At 36.9% G+C, this 27,688-nt stretch overlaps 1 protein-coding gene across 1 annotated transcript in view; it reads left to right on the top strand.

The window, feature by feature from the left end:
* The window catches only part of LOC133525076 (neuropeptides capa receptor-like), a 267,296-nt gene that overhangs the window by 212,220 nt on the left and 27,388 nt on the right, over window positions 1-27,688 (top strand). Inside the window, exon 6 of the mRNA XM_061861307.1 lies at window positions 2,303-2,486. Within this exon, the coding sequence (XP_061717291.1) occupies window positions 2,303-2,486 (184 nt within the window). The remainder of the gene's footprint in view (window positions 1-2,302; window positions 2,487-27,688) is intronic.

The raw sequence follows: 27,688 nt of genomic DNA, 5'->3' as shown, positions 1-27,688 counted from the left end.
AATTACTAGCCTGTTTGTCCTCATACAACATAACTGGTGGATAATTTGAACTATTTTTACGCATGTTTTTAATATGGGTCCAGAAATACTTAGGATTTTTCTTAATCTGTTTTTCTATCGAATTTATGTAACTATTGTAGCATGCTTTCATAATCTTTTCACAGTCAACCCTCAGGTAATCAAACTCTAGTTTATCTAGTGGATTTTGGTACTTTTTAAATCTAACGTGATATTTGTGTTTTCTATTTAAAAGATATATTAGATGATTTGAGTACCATACTGGAAAGGCACGGTTGCGATGATATTTAGTCATGGGCACATTTATTTTGACAATATCACGCAAGTTAGGTATTTATTTATTAAGTTTATTTCTTTAAATACTTTGATAAATATTGCTTGTCCGATTAAACAAGTTGGATCAAATATTTGTGCAGCAAATTAGTATCAGTTTTATTTATTTAGCCTTTGAAATGGCAATTAAGTTATTTATTTTCTTCATAAATAGGATCTACTTAGGATATTTTGACTCGCTTTTTGCTTTATTAATATAGTTTGTGTACTAATACTAGTCGGTTAGCCGAAACTTTAATAACGTCTAATTAGGGCTTTAATAAAGTTAATTAAATTACAAGCGTAGTTTATAAAAATGTGGATGATGGGATCTTGGCATTTGGAAATATCGAGCGAGCACTTCAAATTCAATACTTAGATCAATGCTTTGAAAAAGTGGGACTTTAGATAAAGATATGCGAAACTATTTAGTGAAACTGATTCTTATTATTCACGCACAAAATCCATCCACTGACGGAGGCCGGATTCGAACCGGAATCTTCAGCTTGCGCGGCTAACGTCCTGAACGTCTAGGCTACCCGGCCACCAGCCCGGCAGCCATTCAGCCGTATCAGTTTATAATTTATATATCATAGTGTCACTACTTAAAAACACTTGAGCATATTCGCTGCTTCTCATAATATTAGCCGAACCGTGTGGTCGGCGGGGGCAGCAGCTGAGCTGGCGTCGGTTCGAAAGCGGGACAAGTACGCGGCACTGGCGAACTACATATTTGGTCCTCTTGCCGTCGAAACCACTGGTTGTTGGTGTGCTGAAGCCAAGACATTTATTGGGGAAGTAGACGCATGCGGGAGTATGGTCATGACCCTCGCTCCTGGTCGTTCCTGATGCAGAGGTTGTTCAACGTGGCAACTGGTCGTGGGCTCCTTTGCACTGGAGGGGCGCGGGGCGAGTTCTGCGGGTAGTTTTTGTGTGTGTTGGTTAGATTTAGGTTTTAGTTTAATTTAGGTTAAGATTTTTGTGTTTAGGTTTATAACTTTGTGATAAAACATCGTTTACTATTATTTCATAACGGCTAGTATAGTAACTGACCACTTGAAAACACTAATCAAAATAAGTAATTAACACAATTATAACATATGATTTATTCCACAAGTCGATTCTTTTGACTACCTATCTGGCCTAGTGGGTAGTGACCCTGCCTACGAAGCCGATGGTTCCGGGTTCAAATCCTGGTAAGGGCATTTATTCGTGTGATGAGCACGGATATTGGTTCCTGAGTCATGGGTGTTTTCTATGTATTTAAGTATTTATAAATATTTATATATTATATATATCGTTGTCTAGGTACCCTCAACACAAGCCTTATTGAGCTTACAGTGGGACTTAGTCAATTCGTGTAATAATGTTCTATAATATTTATTTATTTATTCTTATTGTTAATAAAACCCCGATACGAACAAATTGAGGATATTTCTAAGAATGTTGAAGCAAAATGAACTATATTTTGCAACTTTAAAACTTAAGGCTGCTTGCTTGCGTTAGAACAAGGGCGTCTGCAGTTGTAATATTGAGTCAAGATAACTCTGTTATAGGCTCCGTCTGTTACTCTACGGTTTTATAGTCGACACATGTTTTCATTTATAGACCTAACATATGTCCGGAGAAATATTGGACCTCCTATAAAATGTTTTATTCGGTTAGAAGTAATTTTAACTGTGTTGTCATAGAATAGGATGGCCGAAAATATAAACCTCAGCAAATTGTTGAGCATTTTCGTTGGTCCAACATCTATTATCAAGTAGCAGTACTGATAATTCCGCTAGGTACTCGATGCTAGATGTCGACTATGATAATAATAAACGTTTTGGGACCAAATCTGATGTATGCAGTGAGCACTCTATACTTACTTCTTATTTCTTTATGGCCATACATAGCCATTTCTTGCAGACTGCCACATAAAGACGAACTTTAAAAGCATGAGAATTGAAACTATAATTATTTGTTACAGCGGCAGTAGTGGTAGCATTCTTCGTCTGCTGGGCGCCATTCCACATCCAGCGCGTGTTCTACGTGTACGGCCGCCAGCACCCCAAGTACGAGCTCATCAACGAGCATCTGTTCAACATCGCTGGGGCGCTGTACTACGTCTCTGCCACTGTTAACCCGATACTGTACAATGTCATGAGCGGCAGGTTAGTCATTTATGTCTTCTTTTGCCTGGGTTCTCCCCAAAATGCTGCCGTGTCACGCGCCACTTATGTAACTTTGAGTTTCGAGATAATTACGTTCAACGTTTTAATGATTCAAATGCTGTTATCCTTGTCGGTTCATTGTAATTTTTTTTATAATGTAGCTGTAGGAAACATGGTCATAGAATAGGGGCTTTAATTTTTTTTTCCCATAATTGAATAGTTTTCGGTTTATTCGAGTTAAAGGAGTTCTTAGTTATATTAAAGGACCAACTCTTCTATACTATAATGGTCACACGACGGTATGTAAGTTACATGTCATAGCATCAGCGAGAAGAGTAACTTTACCAATAACATATATAATAATATACAAATACTTAAATAGATAGAAAACATCCATGACTCAGGAAAAAATATTTGTGCTCATCACACAAATAAATGCCCTTACCGGGATTCGAACCCAGGATCATCGGTTTCATAGGCAGGGTCACTACCCAGGCCAGACCGGTCGTCAAAACATGCCAATCGTTAACGCTCCGTAGCGTAGCGTAGTCCTCTCTCACTACCACTCTTCCATATTAGTGCGACAGTGACAGTTGCGTTTTGTTCGCTACGGAGCGTAAGCGATTGACACGATGACTACGAGTACGTCCCCTGACATTTTCTATGCATTTGAAAAACTGTTGTACATGATTCATCGGCCAGTCATACGTAACTCCGGTAACCTTAGAAACAATGGTGCTGTTTTCGTTGTGTCAGTCATGCAACTCAGGTTAAATGAGTTGTGCTTGACGCCATCGGCAGAAAATGGAGTTACATGACTCAATCATATGATATATGTCAGTAATTAGAATATTTTTCTCAGTATATTGTATAAATCCTGACAAGATTCTATTTGACCTTGAGTTACTGTCGCTACAAGCAGCTTACATTATGGCAATAATGTGCATACATACATCATGTATAGCGAAAAAAATATTAGTACCCCGTCATTGTCAACGAATAATTTCAAAACATTGTATACTGGAACGCTGTGCAATCCTTCGTCCTTTTATTGATGTCCATGTCTTGTTCTATTCAATATAATTTTTCTTGCGTCTATCACAATCTTTTTTGTGGTTAATATTTGCGAAACTTTTACGTCTATTGCAAGTCTGTTGTCACAGAGTATTCTTTTCAGTAAAATAAATTAATACTACTGATAATCCGCAATATGGCGAAGGTCACATAAAATCTTGTTAGGGCTTGGAGGATTTAACAACTGGAGATGCCTTGTCTGCAATTCACTGTACAAAACAGTCTGCCGATTTTTGCGCAGGAGGGGCACGTCAACACAGATAAACATCAGTCCATACAATACATATGACCATTACGATTACTTAAAGATACCTTAGAAGTGTCTTATATACCTAAGGAAAAAGGGTAAATAATGTCGACAAGAGTGTCGGATATCTATCTTCAATACAAATAGCTGTCCGATTGTGTATCAAGCAAACGTTGACCTTTCACAGCGAGAGCCTATTATTTACTTACTATCCTATAGTATTTCTAATATGTGTAGGTATGTCTGATGCAATTATTTCCTAAAGTCTAAGAAGGAAATCCAATCATAATGATGTTTTAGTTATCTTAACAAGTTTTTCCTAACGATTTTTTTTAATTATCTATATTTTCATATTCGCATTTAGTAAAGAATATTTACATTAGAAATTTTCGTCTCTTAAACCTAATAGAGTTGTCTGGGGCATCGTCCCCAGAACGCTTGTTGCATTTAGCGTTGGATTGCCAGATTTAGCCGCTGAGCGAAATATTCCCCCGCACGAAGGTCGCCGGACACCCACACAAGTTTGTGAGAAATTTCTTTCACGACTTGTTTGGTGTCCGATGAACACGGCCCAAAAGTTTCGACTGCAAGTGCTGCAAATATCTAATTGTTTTTTAAAGATGCATAGTTGCGGCACTTGTTAAGTTGGGCGTCTTCTGCAGCCGTCCCCGGTTTTCGGGACGAGCGCTGGACGTGGGACGGAGCCAATGTATCCACGCAGGTCACATCCCACGCCAAGGGTCGCCCCAAAATCCAAGGCACAAGCGAGCATCCATCGGGTCTTTTCCCGTCCGCCGCTGACAAGCCAACTGGTTCGAGGGTTGCCGGTATGTTGACTGTGCCGAGACCTCTGCGGATCAAATCATTGAACGCCGCATGCCTGAAATTTTGGCCCGCACTCGACTGGCAGTATAGTCCATGGCGTTCGAGGGCTTCGACTGGGCCTCCGCAGCGGCAGCTGTTGTTCCTTACGATTACATACATAGACATGTTTTCGTTCTTACAAAAAATATATCCATTTATAAAAGGTATAGCTTGAAAAAGATTAGATTAGATAGATTAGACCTTTTTAAGGATTCATTGTCCCACAAGACTATTTACAGCGTACCCATTCAAGTATATAATATGGTGAGACCATAAAAAAAGCAATATTACAAATTGGCAGAACAACATTCATTTGTATTAGAAGTTACATTTATTTTGGCTATATGCTATATCGATTCACAAGTGTGACTAACTCACTCTAGAGATGCTACGAATACAATGTACTGTGACTAGAGTAAGCGAGGAAACGCGAGAAAATGTATGTAATAGTCGAGCGAATAAATTTCGCTGCCGGAAAGAAATCTTCAATCACTTTTCTCGTCTCGCTTATGTTAAATCACCTTAAGCCAGAATAAGTTGCAGTCATAATGCGTAGTTCCTTTTTAGGAATATATCAAGGGCTTAAATTCCCTACCAAGTGTGGAAAGTAGTAAATATTTAAGACAATATATATGCCTACATTAAAGAAGCATAAGTTTTGAACATGTGTGTAAATCCAGCAGAAAAAATTTGCTTTGTATCCAATTTATTTGATGATGTCCAAGTCTCATAACGTTAATACTTAAAAACTTTTTGACACACTTGAGCGACATTATATTTCGGTGTGGCTGATAACGCGTCAAATATTTGCGTGGACACTAAGTACTACGTTTCATGGCCGATTCTTATTCATATCTAGCATGAATGCTAGCGCATTAAAGTTCATATTTCTATAACATAATCTTATCCCCCAAATCCACGAAAATATTAGCTTGTAAAATAACGTATCTCAGGGAAAAGTCATTGTCACTTAAGTCCTTTGCTAACATATAGTTCCACCACAAAACTTGCGTATTCACTGACCAAACTCACAAGTGCTTCTTTTTAAAGGTATAGCGGATTCTCTTGAGCATGCCACGCAAAATTCAACCTTGTGTCAATGCTATAAAGATTTTTTAAAATAAAAGATATAGTCACCGTACGTTTTTTTCCTGTTATTGTCACCTAAGATAGAAAAGGTTCCGGAATTGATGGCCGTTACGTGTGAACATCATGTGCTATTTGTAACCCTCTGAGTGTTGACTTGTGAAAAATTGTGAATCGGTCTAGGGTGGAAAAATGGATGCCTGAAACGAATAGTTGTAGATCGGGTAACATTATTTATTATGCAAGATTTTCGCTAGTAGGCACTTTACCATTATCAACATCATCATCAAATATTTATTCAGCAAATAGGCCACGGGGGCACTTTTACATGTAAAATTTTACAAGCAATTATATTACAAAATATGATTACCTACAAATATGGAATCAATGAAATATAGGATACTTTATTAGAGATGTATACAGTCTCTAAATGTCGAATTACACAGAAAAAAACTATGATAAAAAAAGCAAACAACAAATACTAAAATTCTTTAGAGATGTAGGTCTCTAAATGTCAGAGATAAAATATAATGTTAATAGGTTTGTGAATGCTTAAATTTGTTATTGTTGAAATATAATTAAAAAGGATCATTAAAATTATCCTTAGAGAAGTAAAGGGTCTCCAAGTCTTGAATTATTATATAAAAAGTTAAAATACAAAAAAAAAATTAAATCACACAAACAGACAAAAACCGAATGAAGTATCTCACGTTAATACCACTCAAAATTAAAGTTACAAATTAACATACCATGTAGCCCGTGTAAGCTTAAAACGACCGGCCTCCACAAACAGCTCCCGTTCACGAGTATGACGCGTATCTCAGCCATCGCCTTTTTTTTTCTAGGGGAGAAAATGCATTCCGCATACCACCCGGATGCGGGGGGTGACCCGAGTGGTTATGTGGGACTCCCGTCTAGGCTAATGAGGCCCACGGTATACCCACTAAAAACCCCCCATATGCCACCTCGCCGCCTTATTGGTGGGGTTACAGGAACGCTTGCGTACTCATCCGCGACCCCACCGGCGGCAGCCGCCCGCGAGCGGCTCCTTCGCGAATGCCCGAAGGCCCTTCACGTGAGGCGCGCCAGATGGTTCGACGCGCCTTCCTCCTCGGTCTCCGTCCTGCAGTGTAGCGGACCCCCCCGAGCCCGCCACAAGGAGACCACGGGCGCCAGAAAACTCCCCAGCGCCCGGCGGCAGATGAGGTCCATGGTTCTGCCGCAAACCACAACTCGGCTGCAGAGGACAGGGAGAACGGCACACCGTAACACCGACACTCCTCTTCCTCTGCAGCCCCACCAAATCTCAGCCATCGCCTCCCTCAACCTTCAGTCTGGAAAGTGGCGACCCGATCAACGACGCCACCGTAAGAAAAGACTTATTCAAGCTTAATTCAGTGAGATACAACATTTGTGCTGTATGTTACATAAAAGACGGCATAGCGCCACATAAACGCGACAACATAATATTCGTAAGGAGTATGCTTATAATGTAATATTTTATCATTACATATGTACATCATTATAATATTTAACAATAATGTGCATAATTTAAAAATTGCTTAGATTAAAAATTTCGAAGTAGGTATTATATTTATGTCAGATCAGAGCGTTTTTACTAAATTATTTTGTGTTGATATAAATCTGAACTTTTTTTCTATAATAGCAAATTAATAAGATGAATAAAATTAATAAGCTGTAACTTAACATCAATTTTTTTGTAGTTTACGTTAAATTAATTTACGAGTGGCTCTGTGAGTTGTAACGTAATCCAAAACAGAAATTGTCAAAAATTTACATATAGGTATATAATTATAGAACCTGTCACCAAATTTCACGAGAATCGCTTGAAAAATGAGACATGTAGACGAGAACATCCAGATATACGAAAGTTTTTTTTGCCGAAAGCTGAAACGAAGATCTTTGCTTTCGCTCGGTCGATGACTCCTATTTTACCTAACCTACTCTTAATCTATTTTACCTTATCTACTCTTAATCTATTTCACCTTACATAGGATTTACTGAAATGGCTGCTATGGGGGTGGTAATTATCCATCTAAATACCCAATCAAAGGCATTTAATTATTAACATTATTAGTTCTAATACATCTTTGTTTCAATAACTAACGTCAAGCTTTAGTTCATTACCGTCTCTACTAGTGTTAGTCTAAATTAAGCTCTATTATATTTACTACAATAGTTCTAAAGTAGTGTTCCATCTTATTTTTGGCTACTCGTGACATCGCTAATGTTAAAGCCTTACCCACCCATTATCCTAATTGAAATTTATGTCATATGTGACATTAATTCTTAAGGATTTCTTCCTACGCTGACATTAGTCGATACTTATATAGTTCGAGTCGTCCACGATGACGCGCAGATGTGTCATATCTAATTAATGACATAACAATACTAGTCAAGGCACGTGTCGGGTGAATGACACGATGTTTTTTTTTATACTACAACGGTGGCTATCAAGCATACGGCCCGCCTGATAGTAAGCAGTCTCCGTGCCTGTGTACGACCCTAAACCCCCCCCCCCCCCCCCCTCCTCGTGGAGCCCTGGCAACCTTACTCACCGACAGGAACACAACACTATGAGTAGGGTCTAGTGTTATTTGGCTGCGGTTTTCTGTAAGGTGGAGGTACTTCCCCAGTTGGGCTCTGCTCTAGATCTGGAATGACATCCGCTGTGATGTGCCCTACTACACAAAGCGAGATGACATTTCCCATACCTCTCTTTTGGATGTAGTTTAAGGACGTACCCGGGTCCGGGTATGTATAGGTACGAATAAACACTACGGGACATCGCACAACGACGCTAATGATTTCATACTTTTCGCAAAGCTAAACTTACTAATTAATTACTTATTACCAAAAAATACCATTAATTTGGTCGGGATCCTTATCATACACAGAAGAGAGATTAAACACTGACACATCCTTATTATAAAGGAAGTCCGCATCGGCGTCGCCAAGAAAGGTAAAATTGCTCGAAAAAGATCTTATTTCATGCAGGTTTACTGAAGGATAAAGGCCTATATTGTTCCCGAAGGAGTTAAAAATTGTGAAAAAAAATGATAAGCCTGCTGCTGTCGTGAATATAAAAACTTCTAGTACAATATTTCACTCACCCCCCTCATTGCACAATGTACTATTGTCGGTTTACCATGTGTGTTGCTCCAGATTCACATTTTGTTGCGACTTACTTTATTCTAAATTGTATATGAAAGAGCTGCCCCACCACGCATAACAGCCGTAATAGTTATTGGGAAACTCAATTAACTGTAATTTCTCGCACAACAAATTCTAAATTTAAATTAGTATTCTAGGTACAGAGATAGGTCAGAGTCCAGGATGAAACTTGCCACTAAGTTGTCGATTTTGATGGAAATCGCAGCTTAATAGCTAAACATAACACCGAAAGAGCACTTACCTCCGCGCGTAAGAAAAACGGGTGACCTGGAAGTTTTTAAATAGATTAAGCTCGGGAGTTGGCCAATCCAAATACAACTTTCTGAAATGGGGAATTAACCCCGGACAAAGTGATGTACTCTGCGAATGTGGCGACCTAGAAACAACGCAACATATGATTTATTTATTTTATTTTATTATTCAAATTAGTTACAGATCATTACACTGCGAACCAAGGCACTGCGAACTACAAAACATATAAAACTACAAAGATACGAGAAAACACAAATAATAACAAAATACAATTTACAGTACATATGGGGCTACTTTATAGCACTAGTGCGAGAAGTAGCATATTATGTTACTGTGTCGAACATTTAAAGGGCCATATGTACTGTAAAACGTTGTACGATACATGTGCGAATAGGTAATTCGCAACTCGTGTCGATTTAAAACACTCCCTTCGGTCGTGTTTTAATTTATCGCCACTCGTTTCGAATTTCCTATTTTTCGCACTTGTATCGTAATGTACTATTAAACATTGGATTTGGGTGACGACGTAACAGCGTGGCTCCGTAGCGTCGTCAATGATGCAGTGTTCCCTGTATCCAACGCGCACTGCAGTGCAGAATACCTTATAAGAGCTGATTACTCTTCTTTTTATCGTGTGAAGGGATCATAAATCGTAACTAGATAATACTTTGCCAATATCTTGCCATCTCTAACCCCAGGGACACCCCAATTACCGTTAGCAATGGCAATTATCGTTAGCTATGTCACTGACTTCTAATAAAACGGTCGAATTTTCCAATATATTTGACAGCCAATTTCGAGCTATTTGCGCTCTGAAATTGAGCTATATTTAAACTAGTTTTGATTATTAGCTTTGTTGTGCGGCCGACGAACTTCGTCCCGTTTGTGAAAATGATGGGCTGTCAAATGTGTTTGACATCTAATCATGGAACCATTTGAAGGACGAATGACTATTAAAATTAAATTTCAAGGCAACTGGCGGTAATATAATACTTTAATAAATATTTAGGGACAATCTTACACTAATCAATCTAGCCTCAAACTAAGCAAAGCTTGTACTGTGGGCACAAGGTGACGATATAGGGACATACTTATGTAGATAAATACATACATAGATACTTAGAAATATATGTACGTTAATATATGTTATGTTAATAGTTGCTGTTTTCTAAAATATTTTTCCCCTTGCACCCACGTTCGAAAATTTCTGTTTGCCCTATGGTTGATTGGTAGAGAATGCCTTAAGGTCAGCCATTTTTACTTATTTTACTGTTCAATAAATAAATAATTACATAGAATACATCCATAATTCAGCAACAAATATTTGTAATAAAAATCACAAATTACTCACTTTACTGCCGGGTTACTGCCAATTGGGCTAGGAGACCGTCCATTAGTAGAAGCAAAGAGAATTTAAAATAGATATGTATTGTCAAAGGAAACTTTATAGCGATGTTTTACTGCCATCTTTCGATACATATAAAAAATTTTAGAACGCCATTTGACTTTGATCCTTATTCTTTCACTGATATGTGTTCAATTTGTTAAATATCAAAAAGAGGCGCCATCTTACCGGGCACTACCTAAAGGTTATGGCGCCATCGCTCGAAACGATAGTATACCTTTGGCCTTTGATCTATTAGATGGCGCCGATCGAAAGATGGCAGTAAATTTACGTCGCTACAAAGTTTTCTTTGACAATACACCTCTGTTACAAATTCTCTTTGGTAGAAGTGTAGGGGGTAGCACATGAGACCCCTATTTATTAGCGCGATATTTGTACTTATTTGTGCTTCAAATAACTTAAATTTGAACCCCGGTGTCTGATTGAGAATGGATTGAACTGAAAGTTAGCATACTTCCGTATATCTGAAGACAAGTCAATAATATCCTAGCATGGAGCTGATATATAAACCGGAAGATAGCCAAAAGAACTCTTCGATAGATCTGCTGCGTGGCATCCTATTTGGTGTATGTGTTATTATATACTTTGTTGTTCTTATGTATACTTTTACGCCAAATAAATAGTTTTCTATTATATTCTATTCTATTCTTAAATATTTAAATATCACGGTTACACTCATTCGACTTTTCGTCGCTATTGGCGACATGTTTCAAGTGAGTGTAACAGTGATATTTTATTCACGAAAGTTTAATTTCGACTATTCTATTCTAAAAACGGCCAAATAAATGCGCCGTAAACAGAAGCCTAGCATAAAAAATATGAAACAATAAACACAAAAATCAAACCAGTCAGACTGAGATAATTTCTTTCCCATACCGTTTCCATAATTTCGTTACGATTAGTTAAGCTTTGGAGGAGGAAATTATCGAGAACGAAACCTCGATTTCTGAGATTTTTACGCAGGATTTCCACCTAAGCTGCAGTTGTATTTATCACACTAATTTTAGGAGCCGCCCGCATTAGCGCAAATCATAAGTTTCACAAATAACAACGGTCGGTAGCGATAAAGCTGGCCCACATCAGATCGCACAGTTGACGACGGCAAATGATCGCCCCACACGGTCGAATGGACACAGTCTCCAAAACAGGGATGCGGAAGAGACCTCTCACACTCCCACAAAAGGAAGGGTAAATATTAAATAAATATAAATATTAAATATGTCGTGTCGAATAAAACCCACACACACTCGCAATAACAAATAAACTCTGAGTAACATATTTCTCAAATCTGAGACGGGACTTAAATAGCGCTCAGCTTAAAAATAGTTTATCCCTCTTTTCATTTTCTCGGTGTAATTTTATTGGCAGCGGTACCACATATTTTAATTTCCCAGATTTACTTTAGTCAACTTTTCGGTTAATAATGATCAAAAAGTTTTAAATGGCAATTTATTCCACAACGTTTCCCCTTGATCAAATCTGTCGCTTGGGCTCGCCTAAACGAATCTTGTGAAACTTTACAAAAAATTGGATTGGCACTTCGACTTGTGCTATTCACTCTGCCCTGCTTATCCTAAATGCAGTATGTACTTGCCTGAAAAAAATCACTTAAATAAAGACCATATTAAAAGAGAACATGATCGCATGAGTTTTCCCATGTGATTACTGCATTTGCGATAAGCAGGGCCTAAAAATTAAAGAGTAAAGCCTGAAAATTACATGGAAAAAAATAATGGAACGTTGTGCGAAACTTGCGACGAAAGATAATGGCCGTGACGTGGGGTTTCATCATTTTTGTGCTCACCAGTTGGCGCCACTATCTACAGGCCACTAGGCCAGACAGGTTGTCCAAACTTAAAAAGTTTAATGCTTTAAACAGTTCCATATGAGCCTATCGAACAGTAAATTTTACTGTTCCGAAGACAGTAAGTTTTACTGTTTTGAGTAGCTAAAATGTAGTGACTGTCCGCTTATTTATATAGTTTCTTTTTTAAATGTTTAAACAGTTAACGTTACAGTATTGTATTCTACTGTTTTTCAAACATTTGTTGATATTGTACAAAGCAAATAATCTTAATGAAAATCATTTTGATGTGTGCTCCAGGTCCAGAAAAACAAATCTAAAAATTCTACTTAGCTTATTTAAAAAAAAAACAATACGTTCTATTATACATAAAGGTATTTTAGCATCTAAATTTGCCGTCCTATCAACCTAATTAATTTTGCATATATTTTAATGGCACATTTTTAAAGCCAGTGACATTCATTGAACTACTTCTAGTTAATCAAAGAAGAAGAGAAGAAAGAGAAAGATTTACCTCGATTATGAATAAGGAGTGAACATTCGCGATATTTTTAAAGGGCTTCAATACAATCCCTCGAGAAAGGTCTCAAGATTGCTAATTAAAGATATGGCAGCCGTATTGTATCGCCATATACAAAAAAGGGCTTTTTTAAACTCCGTTTTCTAAACCTACTGCACCTTCATGTTTTGTAGGAGCCTGTCCTTGCTAATGTACTTTAGTTTCCATGTGATTTTTAATGGAATTTTCCCTTGATAAAAAAATAATTAGTTAGTCCCCCTTTTAAAAAGAAATGGACTCCGTTGTTACCCGCATTTTTTTAATGGATGCCATGCCTGGCCCCTTGTTGATGATAAAAGTGATCATAAACAATCTTCAAGCTTTCAAGACACAAGCCGAAAGAATCATGTTCGCTAATGAATTTAATTAGCTAACAGTGCCAAAAACAGCGAAATTTGCAGTAATAAGAAATGCAAAAACTATATATCTGAATAAATTTACATTTCAAACTACATATTTCTAATACCAATGGTCGGCCATAAGCATTATGTTAGGTTTTTAATTTATTAAGCCAATGGTGTCAAAAGCAGCAAAATATGCAGTAGTATTAGTAATAGTAATTCTTATAAATGACACAAAAACTACATAACTTAATAAAGATGCTTTCACGTAGCTTTCTAACACAAATTAATGGTCACTGAGCTAAGCCATGGATGGACAAAAATACTAAATTTATGTTACGTTAAGCATAGTAAACGTAAGTACTTACCTATTAATACCTATTAATTATTTATATTTGTATTGTGGCAAGTTACTTGTTTATGAGTGTGTATTAGACATAATTTAAAGGGCTCCCCTTTTAAATTCTATTTTATTCTCGAATATTAAGAAAACTGCCCTACTTTCTGTATGAGACTTCTTTCGGTAAAAAATTGTTCTTCGAAAATATGAGCTTAATTAAAAAAAAAGTAACTTAACTTTCGGGAACAGAATGAACAGAAAGACCTTCTGCGACTCACGAATAATAAATCTATTATCTACAAAAATAGTCTTATTTAATTGACTAGCTTAACATTCAACCAGCTACACGAGACATGACTCAGAGCAAGACTCTAATCTCATAAAAGTCTGGTTTCTACCTGTTTTAGGGCTTTCCAGTACATTAAACTTACTTTTGAAGTCATAAAGTCGGATAAGAATTGCTGAGACACAGTAATGCCGAAACCTTTAAATACCTGCGACTTACAACCCACATTTCTGACATGCTTCGCTGAAGTCTTAGTGGGTCAAATACATTTTCAGAAAAAGATTACTTACTTCTTATGATAATTGAATAAAAGTTAACTCGGATGGTATCCTGCCTTTTCGCCGAAAATTGTAATGCCGAATTTCACTTGCCAACCAAATTTTTCGCAGACGTTTTAGTTGGCATAATAACTTTTACCAAAGAATTATTTCGCAACCATTTCATTTCCCAACCCATAGTTGGGAAATGAAAATTGCGTACTAGGTTGGGTTAGGTTAGGGTGGATTATGTAAAGTTGGGAAATGAAATTCGCCTAAATGAAATTTCGGCTTAAAGTTGGTTTGCAAGTGAAATTCGGCAATATAATTTTCGGCGAAAAGGCAGAGAACTAACTCGGATACATATAGGTACTTCACGAGTTTCTTATTTGAGTTAAATGTAGGTACTGTTAGGATTCCCTTAAATTTGCTGTCTATGCCTTAATGCGCAAAAGAATTATATCCATAAGAAGCAGAATCCAGGGTAGTCCCAACAGCATACTAAGTATGTTAGCGGATAGGCCAGTCTTTTGCAAAGGCATTGGATGTCCGCATTAATAAACCCCCATTCTGGGGATGTCTATTATTTGAATTAGAAAATCGTATAAAATTCAGTAATAGTTTTTATTTTTATAAACAAAAACAGGTACAATAACAAAATTTATCAACGACTACTAAAATTAAGTATGATCTTAATAAATAAACTTATACTCACCTATCTTAGGTCCCCCAGATCTGACCCCTGCGGAAGGATGTTTTTTTTTTTATATTTTGTACAAATACAAATAACCTAGCTTATAAGATACACACACTAACAAATGTGGAACACTTAATGCCTGAATAAAGAAATTATTTATTTATTAAAAAAACGAGATCAAGTTAAGCGGGTCAAACACATTTTAGATAAAGGTCACTTCTGTGGATATTATAAAAGTTAACGACTCTGGTATATTTCTTGAGTCTCAAGTACTGAAAAATATATCCCACCTGTAAGGGCGTAGCGTAAAAAATTGCTTTAGATTACCTAAACTTTGCTATGTCTACAGGAAAAATGCGAGCAAATTAAGCATATTATAAAATATATATGACCCTAGTAAGAATTTAGAGCTTATACAGGGGTGAGGGATGAATATGTGGGTCATACTGAACAATGTTTACTATGGGGCCAACCCCGAAAACACGAAAAAATCAGCTGTTCGATACAAAACATAGACATGTGATTCATCTAAATGCAGATTTTTTTTCGCGATATCGGAGTATGAGCTCCATATACACTCCTCAGGTCAAACATAACAATTCCAACCTGAATTTGCACACGTTTACTGACCCATTTTCTTTGCTCGTCAGATGCTGCGGGTTGTTTGTAAAGAGCAAATACAAGAATTCACAAAGTAAAACGGGTTTTTTACAAACTTCACTCTTTATATTTGTGTACGTCAAATATCTTAAGTAACATCAATTTTAACCACTTCCTATTTAAAGGATCTGGGCTAAGTGGCCTATTCAATCAATAAGGGCAAGCGGTATGTCACCGGATAGATTATTCTAAGCTGTAAAACAATTACTATGGAAGGTAGTTCCAAATTTTTGTGTGAAAAAAGTTAACGCCGCAAAAAATAGTGTCAGTTGAAACGTAACTATAAAGTTATTTTTGATACATGAGTAGTCAGCCTTTTTACGGAATTTCTATGTTCAAGATCGTTTAATTTGCCCACTAATTGACCAATTAGAATCATTAATGTTTTTCCCATTTTAACGGCTGACTAGTGGGTTCTGAGTCCCGTATTCTCAGTGTCTAGTGGTCAGCCACAGGTCGACTACTGGATATTTGATGTATTTCAATCAAATAAAGTCATAATAATGTAAATATTTAAAGGTGCTGGATTTTACGACTTACGATTCATTTGAAAATAAAAAAATCTTGAATCCTATGGTCCGCCTCCCTCGGCTGACTTCTGGGTTTACAACCTTTTTAAAATTACTGCCTCAAACACAGTTTTTTTTTTTCATCAAACCCATACGTGTGGGATATCTATGAATAGGTCTTCAAAAATGATATTTAGTTTTCTAATATCATTATTTTCTAAACTGAATAGTTTGCGCGAGAGTCACTTCCAAAGTGGTAAAATGTGTGTAACACCCCCCCACCCTGTAACTTCTAAAATAACAGAATGATAAAATTAAAAAATATATATGATATACCATGCAAACTTCCACCGAAAATTGGTTTGAACGAGATCTAGTAAGTTGTTTTTTAAATACGTCATAAATGGTACGGAACCCTTCATGGGCGAGTCCGACTCGCACTTAGCCGCTTTTTTATGACAAGCAATTAAAATTTTGGATTTGTTGTACAATTTACATTCTGATAGGTAAATTAACTCCCCATTCCATAAATAACTATATTTTTACGCCTCGAAAGTACCCTCGAGAAATACTACTGAAGTTTATAATTACGTATAGCAGTGTTTTTTAAATGCACATGTAATTTACTTTCCTCGTATTCGAAATGAAAAATAAAGTGTTTAACGGGTGAAAGGCACCATTTCAGTCTCTGACTATTGGCGCGCTACTATCTATTATAACAAACCACTAGCAAAAGTAAAATACCCGACACGTGTTTCGCCTCTCTACGAGACATCATCAGGAAATGCTGGATATGTTGACGGTCTGGCGGGCCTGTTTTACTAAACTAGAAATCGTTGAAGCGTAAAATAACATTTAACTTTGTTTCAAATGTAGTCCGCATCAAATGTGTTGACCTCCTTAAAGTTAGTAGGTACTTGAAACTGGAGACCTAGGCTTTCCGAAACATGTTACGCAAGTGACTGAAGTGTGTTAAACCGTAAAATTAGTTTAAGACCTATTTTAAGAGTCCCCGGCAATCCCGGCTGACTTTAACTTTCCCATACAAAGGGAGTTCCTTCTCGTTTTAAAACTATGTGTTAGATTGTAATGAAACTTTGCACATACAATGACATGAGGTATATCTAGTCCTTTAATAAGTTTATATAGCTCCAGTTTATAATACAAACGAAATAGAGTAAGAACAAGTTTTGTATGAAAAACTTAAATTCGCTGTTTTTTTTTTAAATATGGTATCTGAAATTACATATACTTCCTGAATTCGCTCATTAGTAATGAACTTTAAAGGGCTGTCACAATAGATCACTGCCTGATCGACGTGGCAAACAAAGACCCACAAATTCCAATTTTTTTTTATCGTTTGGCGGTATTGCCAAATAGGCCAAGATACATAAAGATTATAAAGCAACATCCAGGTTATGCAGCCACTGGTGGATTACAAAGATCATCTGGTCTCCCCGGATAGGCGCGGAGAGGTTTGGTCTTTCTTCCAATAATAATAATACATAAACTAATTACAAAAATAGATATACCTTATCCTATTGTAAGTACAAAGTTTCAGAGCAATCTAGTCGTTTTAAAATGGGAGCATAACTACGTTTGCATGGAGTACCCAGCTTGCTGGGGACCCCTAATTCCTGCTAATCCTAATTTATTTTTAAAATACTTAACTATTATTAATTTATTTTAAGAATAGTAAACAATATTAAATTATCTAAATAAAATTAATTGAATCTGTAGTAGGCTCTGTGCATGGGCGTGATTAATCCTCACAGGATTATCTTCAGAAATTTATCAAAAAAATGTATTTCATTTTCGGATAGCAGACTGGCTTAGAGTCGGTCGGGATAAGACAGCATTATTCCGACTGCTGTTCATCTTGTTACTTCATTTTATTAAATGATATAAGCGTTTTTATTTCGGGAATCCGTTGAAATGTAATTCTTGAAAGCTAAGCGGTTTCGGAAAGTACATTAGGCACCCCGCAGCAAGCATAGGGAAAAATTGGTTTCAATCAAATCTCACGACATTGTAGTATGATGTATATTCAAGTCTCCTGTATGAGGGATCAATACTCTCAAAAGTATACTTTCAGTAATAATCAATTTAGTTGTTTCTTACAATAATATATGTTAGTAAAGTAATATACCTTTAAACGAGCAATTCTTGTATATATATATATATATATATATATATATATATATTTATGTGATCTCGGAAACGGCTCTAACGATTTCGCTGAAATTTGGTATATGGGGGTTTTTGGGGGTATACAATCTATCTAGATTAGTCTTATGTTTGGGAAAACGCGTGTTTTCGAGTTTTCATGCGTTTTTCTTTCGACGCAGAATATGGGTCCGTCTGGTCCAGCGGGTTAAGACGCGGACTGCTAAACGAGTGTTACGGGTTCGAATCTCGCCCGGTGACTAACTTTTGTTTTTTTTTATATTATCAAGTTTATATATAATTTTTTAATTTTTATTGTTTTACACAAGTTTAATTTAGTAAAAAAAATTACCTATGTAATAAGAGAAATTGACAATAGATGGCGTTACTCTGTGACATAAGTGCTGTAAGGTTAAAATCGATTGTAAATAATAATAATTGTCAGTTCACATTTTACTTTTTAAGTTTATGTAGATTATCACCATCATATTACAATAAATAGTTATAACCGAGCAAAGCTCGGTCGCCCAGGTACTGTTAGTAAAGTAATTTAATTACATATGTCCTCTAAAAAGTGTTCCGTAACTGAAGGACCTGTATTAATACGGAACTTACGACTCCTCAAATGCCCATCTGTCTGTGTATTCATATTCATTTATTCAGTATTCAATTATTTTAATTATTACTAGCCTAGACATAAAACGCCAGTTACGGAAAGAGAGACCTAAGCCCTCCTACGTGTACACGTTCAACGCAGCTGGCCAACTTTATTGTCACGCGTGCAATAGAGTATTTAAGAGCAAGTTCGGCCTGGCCAGCCACATTAGGGCTCATGCTAGACAACGTCCATAATATGTTTATTTGGGGTCGCCGTCATCGAAAACGATGAGGAGGACTATATATATTCAATTATTCAATGTACATTGTCAGGTTAATTGAAATATACCTACCGATATTGCAATTACAATAAAATTATAATAACAATAGGGAATCAAAATTTTTAGGGTACTTCCCGTTGACCTAGAACTATGCAAATTGACAAGTAATATCATCTTACACTACAAATTTTGAAAGCTATAAATTTCTAAAAAAAGAGTTAAATTTGTTGTTCGCTAGGGTAGGCATGCGGCAGATTATTATAAAATAGGCAAAATTGAGTTTCGTACATATCCTATCGATACGCTGTTGCCATTTCAGACAACAGTCAAAAGTGAAACGTCAAAATTGGAAATATATAGTTAACGACAGGGATTGTAATATCCTTCACAAGTACTGAATTAGTGTCAGTTAAACTCGACTAGGTTCGTTTTTTAAGAGATTCAGAAGCATTCCGTTTACTGCAAAAGATTCCGAGAGGTTAAAAATAACAGCATACACTTGCAGTGCGAGCAGTTGGCTGCTGTCAGCTTTTATATTGGCGCAGATATCATCCGCATACATTACAAAGCGAGTCAAATGGAAGGTCATTGATCAGAATACCTATGGAGACAAGATTCGAATTCTTATTGTTGACGTCAGTCGGTTGCAATCTGACACAAAAAGGAATTAAGCAACATGAGTATAATGTCACGGGTGTGTTCGAGTTTGTGTCAGATGAGATTGTGATCGACCGAAGGCACGTGACAAATCGAAGAACACAGCAGCCACGCGTTTCCTGCTCTCGATGTGTTCTAACACAGTTTGCTTCAAACGGCGGGCGGCACCAGTTGTGAACCTACCAACTTGGTAGGCGTGCTGCAGTGCTGGCTATTAGGAACTTGATGGTCCCACAAACCCATCGCTAACAATTTATATATAGCTGGGACTATAGGCCTATAAAATATTAGTTATTTTTAGAGCCCTTTCCCTGGTACATACTTATACTATCTAACTATAAATCGACCTATTTTGATGTTTATTTTTTTCACGTTGATTCTAAGTTTTACCATAATCCTCTTTTATCCATAATTTCATTACTTATTATCGAATCCCGTTAATGGAATCGCATGTCATGGTCCAATAAAATGGGCCAAAACATCAGGTGTCCAGTAGTAATTGCCAATTTCGTTTTTATGTTGACTGGCCTGAGTTTAATTAACGCAGAAATACTAGCCTCAATGGCAGTGGTGAAATTCACATGTCGCCATACAAGGTGACCGTAGTGTCTGGGCATTTCCCAGTGGGCAAACTCTAAAATCAGATGTCAAATTTGCTTGTCAGAAACCCTACTAATGTCATCAAACCCCGTTATCTATGTTGCAATTAATTGAGAATCAGAGTTTTTTTGGGGTATTTTTTTTAGATGCCGAAGAGGGAAAAATACTATGTAAAAAAAATGGTTTTCCATTTCTAAATTTTCCATTCTCCATATTTTTTTTGTATAATATTGACACAACTAAAAACTAGATTTACAGGGTTTCCTTTTTTCAAGCATTTCAAAAAAAAAAATTAAGCGGTATATTATGCTAAAGGTAAAGATAAAGATATTTTATTATTCAAGTAGGCATATTACGGTCACGTCTGAAAATATCAATACGGACAAAGTGCCAAAAATATGTACACACTACCCTAATAGCCCCATAGGCCATAAGGTTGTGTATAGATATTTTTGGCACTTTGATTGTGTCGATGTTTTCAGACGTGACTGTACAATGCGCTTAAGAATGTCAAATAAAGCTACACTGGCTCTAACCCTACCCCTCTGACCGGAGAAGATTTAAATCCCCCCTCAATTGGAGGAGGGTATCCCAATATGGATCGGCAAGAAACTCGGCGGGACACCTTTTCAAAACATTACATCTTATAATTTACATGCATTCAATGAGAAAAAAATACAATTTAGATTACTACAGAAATCATGCAATTACTTACAGTAGCTACCTTTCTTTATAGAAATTTGTTTAAAAAAATATAGGTATGTCATATCAAACCATATAAATACGTAGCTCTTTCAGAAAATATATCAAATTCTTACAAAAGGGAAAGAAAAATAAAATTAATAAGGAAAAGAGAATATACATTATATAAACCTGACTGTCTGCTATACCTACATAAAATATTTGATGTCCTTTCTTACCTGTGCTCTGTTACGTATTACTCTACACATAATACAACGATTTTAATTTACTACTTGTTTTTACAGTTTCTGGTTTGGACCATGCATGTTTGTCTGTCAAGTAGTCCTCGACTCTGTAATAAGCCTTTAACATCAATGACTTTTTAAAGTAATTCTTAAAAGCTGGCAAAGGTCATTTTAAATCATCGTCAGGTACCTAGTTATAATAACCGGCCAAGAGCATGTCGGGCCACGCTCAGTGTAGGGTTCCGTAGTTACTCTTCCGTCACAATAAGCTAAACTGGAGCTTAAAGTATAGTAAATTGTTAACCAAGGGATGAAACGGTACCTTTCACCTGAGTTAAACAAATAGGCAAATTTGCATAATCAGTACCTAATTAAAATAAGTCTTTTTACTATGAAGGGAAAACTTTTTGCGATAACTCAAAAACAGCTAAACTGATCATGTCCGCTATAGTTTTCATTTAATATCTTTCTTAAGCTCTACTTCCACGATTTTTTTTCATATTTTTTGGACCTATGGTTCAAAAGTTAGAGGGGGGGGACACATTTTTTTTTCTTTCGGAGCGATTATCTCCGAATATATTCACTTTATCAAAAAAATGTTTCTTGAAAACCCCCATTAGTTTTGAAAGACCTTTCCAATGATAGCCCACACTCTAGGGTTGAAGCGAAAAAAAAATTTCACCCCCACTTTACGTGTAGGGGAGGTACCATAAAAAAAAAAAATTAGATTTTATTGTACGACTTTGTCGGCTTTATTGATTTATATATCTATGCCAAATTTCATCTTTCTAGCACTAACGACCACGGAGCAAAGCCTCGGACAGACAGACAGACAGACAGACAGACGGACATGGCGAAACTATAAGGGTTCCGTTTTATGCCATTTGGCTACGGAACCCTAAAAATGAATGCATTGCCCAACGAATGACTTTGGTGTTTTGCAGACACGAAACTTTCTGATAGAAAGCTTATTGCTGAAGTGATCAAACATGAAAATTCAAAAACATTATATCCGCGATCCCGAACACGCACATCCATTTATTTTATATGCATTTTATACCTATTTTATTTCTGTGACATTTAATTTAACTTAATATGAATTGATATTGTATTAATATTTTTAGCAATTAAGATCGTTGGCATATATTTTCATTCTATTTTTCATTTAAATTAATTTACAGATAAAGTTATTCATAACTTAGTGTTTTTGTAAATATATTTGTTTTTTTGTTTGTTTTTTTTCGACATTTCGACAATATCTAGGTTGGCCCTAGCTACACATTTTACATTTACATTTTACATTTACATTTTTACATTTTTTTTTTGTCGTGACATTGTTTTATTTACTAATTTTAAATTTTTATATTTTTTATAAAACTTTGTAGCCACAGTTAATTTACTGCCATATTTCGACACATGATTCAAACTTTTAGAACGCCATTTGACTTTGATCCTACTTTCACTAATATCTATATGTTAAATTTGTTAAATATCAAAACATAAGGGCATAGCTGTGAATGATATACAATAAATTATGTCAAAATACTTTCATTAATGTTAAAATCCAGAGACGAAAATGATGACTACGTTTGTATGAGAAGGTGAATTCGCGCGGGTCCTCCATTTTCGTCTTAATTCGAGTTTCATGTCCACTATGAAAGTTTCTCGGTTCCGCCACAACCTCAGGTATTACCGTCGAAAGCCGCTTATCGCTCCTCCTCACAAACTTATGTGCTTACCGTGCCCGTGCGGCCGGTGGGACATTCGTAGAAATTATTTTTTACTGGATTGAATGATTTTAATCCTTTTCTGTTTATTGACGTCTTTGAAATGAATCAGCCTTGAGAACATGTCAATTTGTATCCCATATATATCGTTACCTTACTGCATACTATAGCAGTATACATAATTTTAGTATAAAACAGCCAGCATAAAATAGCAATTGATATAAAAGTGGAGAAAATTTGGATACGTGGAAAGAATGAGTGAAAGAAGGCTAACAAAGAGTGTGTATTAGGGAGAAGTAGAAGAGGGAGCTGGGAGGGGTAGACCTCGGCGGACTTTCTCTGATCAAATCGGGGAAATCCTGAAGAAAGGCCAGGTCATGAGCACCCTAAACCGGCGAGCGTACATGAAGAATGTTATGAAAGTGAAGGAAACGAAAGAGGTATGTCAGGATCGTAGCAAATGGAGATCCGTGGTCTCTGCCTACCCATCCGGCAAATCCGAAAACCGGAATCCTACGGGCAATGTTGAGATAAAAGTAAAAAACCCAAAAAAAAAATCGAGGATCTTTTGTCTCTCACTGATTTCCTGGGTTTACGCCCTCATTGTAATTATGAGCCTTTTGCGAGCTGAAATAGTACATTACTATAGAGGCCGGGAAACGTAGGGTTGCAGGCCAAGTAGATATAGACGGCTGAGCGTAGCGAAGCCGGATAGAGATACGCGGCCGGCAACCCCGTTTCTCGCCGAGATTTGTATAGTGCTTTTCTCAAACTTGCAATAAAAACAAAAAATGTAGTCAATTTGTTTTGTGGCGACCTACTCGGCTCGCCACTCTACCAGCGGTGCACTGCGCGCGTAAGTCAGCGCGCCTGCGCGATGCGCCACCGCCGATGCTTAGCAACGAATATGCACAACAACGGTGATTTGTTGTGCATATTCGTTGCTAAGCAACGGTAGCGAACCTATATTTGTTGATGGTTGATGTTGAATGCCCAAGACGTTGTGTGACGACAATTTGACGTTAAAAAACAAAAGAAGGTTGCTTTACAGTCCTAGGTGTATACGGCAGTATGAAATTCCTTTACATATCATCTTCACTCATCGCACCTGATATGTAGTATTTCCGGACCTAATTTGACGTAAGTCATGTCATCATTTCATAGCAAGTTTGAGAAAAGTACGTTTCTCGTCTTTGCTTGTGTAAAAGCGCCCCATTTTCAAACTGCAAAAATATTTCTATTGCGTAAAGAGATTTACCGCCGCGTTGACTCAATTTGTGTTGGCAGAGGCACGGAGCGTGACGGTGAATGGGATTATTTTTCCGACGTCTGCAAACCGCTAAACCTATTAGTGTGGTCTTCGATGTTACCTGTGAAAAAATGTCGACAAACTGGTTCTATTTCGATAAAGTGTTCCGATTATACACAATCGTACTTTGTAAAGACACGTAAAACGTGCGTGCGTGCGTGCGTGCGCGCGCGTGTGTGAGTGTGTGTGTTTGTATGTGTGTGTGTGTGTGTGTGTGTGTGTGTGTGTGTGTGTGTGTGTGTGTATGCGTGCGTGCGTGCGTGCTTGCGTGCGTGCGCGTGTATGTGCGTGAAATTCCGTATGGATGGATTTGGTCACATTGATCTTAGGTATACATACAAAACATCCATAACTCGGGAACAAATACCTACTTGTGATAAACGCACCTTGTCAGGATTCGTGCCGCGGAGGCTCCTGTTTCGGTGGCAGGATCACTACCGACTAAGCTAAAAGGTCAGCCAACACTTGATAAAAATGTTAGGTAACATTTCTCAAAACACATTACAACGATCCAGTTATTTCGGGGGTGACGTTGGCAATTTCAGAGCATGTAAACCTATCACGAAACCATTAAACGTGGAGCTGGCAACTGACAGCTCCACAAATATTTCGCGCTTTGAACCTATTGATTCTCACGCAGGATTATAATATCAGCTTCAAAAATTCCTGCGCGCGGATAAAGTGAGTGTTGCGTGCCGAACTATTGACAATAATTAACACATGTGGTGGATGGTTCGAAATTGTGAGGTCTACCCCAAACTTTTTCATAAACTTTTCGTCGGGCAGCTACACAAATCTCTGTTTTGACCTTTTGCTTAGACATCAGTTATCCGCGACCACGACCAATAAAATCTGCGTCGAATCGTCGAAAATAATGGCAACATAATAAATCGCTAGAGCCGATTTTAAATATGTTGTGAAATGAGTTCAAAACGCGAAAGTTTCAAATGTTATATTCCTTTTTAGTTCCAAGAATTACTTTTCGTGCGACTATTTCCAGGACAGTAAATTTAAGAACAGGTTTTAAATTTTAACGAGCTTCGTCCCCATTTTTACGATATTACTTATATATAGGACTAGCAATCTCCAATCCAATTTTCAACCAATGGCACCGCTAAATCGAATTTTATATAATCAATGATCATACCTATAAAATCATCACCTTATAAAACAAAGTCCCCCGTCGCCTCTGTCTGTTTGTATTTATGTTGGCGATAAACTCAAAAACGACTAAACGGATTTTCATACGGTTTTGAGCTTTCAATAGAGTGATTCTTGAGGAAGGTTTAGGTGTATAATTAATTAAGCTTTTGTGTAATCCGGGCAATGCCGAGGCGGGACGCTAGCGATTATATTAAATTCGATCGATAGAAAATTGTATCGATACCACAAAGGACATACCTCTCTTAAACCTGACTGAAATTGCTTGATAGTTATATACGTAGGCACTACCTATAAACCTCTCTGCTGCTTTAATAGTCTTTCATGGGACGTAAACTGGTTAGATGCAGTTATTCAATTACCCGTCTACTTTACACCAACCGCAGTAACGCGACATACCAGCATAATCTGATCTTCAGCCACGCACACTTACTATGAATCTTGGGATCATTTTATGCTAGCTGATTTGCTGAATTCAAACTGTTTTGCGAGAGGCACGATTATCCTTTGAAACCGACACGTGTCAATGCCTATCGAAATTTGTTTAAGCGCTCACGTGAATTTTGTAAGAATGTCGAGGGCAAATTATATTTCAATATATAGCGTTTCACTCAATGTAAACAACAAAGGCAGACACAATTTACCTTAATATATATTTAAACACATTCACTAACTTACGTAACTTTGGTGTATAAATATTGCGTAACGAACCAAAGTGTGTTTTGGCCTCAAATACTCGAAATAAATGAGTCCACTTCATATACGACCCTGATCCTGACAGTTTCATATCAAGGGCGACTTCAAATATGGAGTACCATATTTATGACTAAGGTCATAGAAAAATAAGAAGTAAGCATAGGGTGCTCACTCCACACATTAGTTTTGGTGCCAAAACGCTTATTATTTTCGTAGTCGACAACTAGCATCAGCAGAAAATAATAAGAGTTTTGGTACTAAAACGGATTTATGGAGTGAGCACTATGTTAACTTCTTATTTCTATGCTAAGAGGTGTAAAGTTTGTGAAGTTAGGGCTTGTAGAGTTAGAGCGTGTTCTTAGTTCTCTACATGAGATCTGTGATAACTTTTTGATAGTGCGAGCCATGTCTCGACTTGGCAAAATTTTACATGAAAATATATTTTTTTGTGTGCCTATCGGACGTCCCAGATATCGCTGGGGCGATGTTGTTAAAGCGGACTTGCGCGATCTCCAAGCCGATAACTGGCGATGGCGGGAGATGGCACAGGATCGAGACAACTGGCGTGTACTCGTGTCGGAGGCCAAGGCTCGTTTTGGGTCGCTGCGCCATTAAATAGTAGCAGTAGTCATATTTACATTGTCTATATTTAGAATAGTCTCGTCAACTGGCCTTGTGTAACCATCACCATATACTCACACCAGGTACTAAGGCACCTATTTAATCTCAGCAGGATTTCGACTGAAGGTCACACGCTTACATTAGTTTGGTCGACAAAACCCAAACAAAACCAGTAAGCGTTAGTAATGCAAGCACTCGTGTATGTCACGTAACAACGATATATAACCGTGAATTGATGTCGCCAGAGCTTGTTTTACAGCGGTATAAAAGTGTTTTATGTTTCCAATAGTTCGACAAACGTTCGCAGAACTAACTAATAAAAAGCTTTAAATGTTGCTGATATAATGCTGGTGTTGGTTGCGTTGGTGAAATTGATTGATAATTTACAACTACTTATCAACAAAACCAGTTCTTTTTCAACAATTAACATTTAATATAGTGGAACTGCTAATAAAGACCAGAACGGAGCTCTTTTTCCATATTATAAGCATAAGTTATCTGAAAACCATAAAATTGGCAACAGACATCCGTACCGTCTTAATAGTGTTTTATGCAACAAGAGAGCAATGTTCAATATTTCTTCGAGTATTTATTTTCAGTCCCGTGCAAGCGAAAGATTCTATAAAAGATTCACGAGCGTAGCGATTCTACGGTGTGAAAAAAAAATAGATCCTGGAGGGAAAGTGCCTTAAAACCTTTAGTTAGGTAGCTCATTTTTTAGCAGTTTTAATAGTTTCAAATCCCAGGCAAGAAAACCGAATTAAAAAAAAAATGAATACAGATTTGTTTCATTTAAAAAATAAAATAATGATTCCTTTAAGTAAGATGAGCTAGCTTAAAGTTTTAAGGCACTTTTCTTCCAGGGCCTATTAATTTTTTCCACCC

Source organism: Cydia pomonella, chromosome 14, assembly GCF_033807575.1.
Source record: "Cydia pomonella isolate Wapato2018A chromosome 14, ilCydPomo1, whole genome shotgun sequence".
In the NCBI taxonomy this organism is placed as follows: domain Eukaryota; kingdom Metazoa; phylum Arthropoda; class Insecta; order Lepidoptera; family Tortricidae; genus Cydia; species Cydia pomonella.
This window is presented reverse-complemented; position numbering and strand designations above follow the sequence as displayed.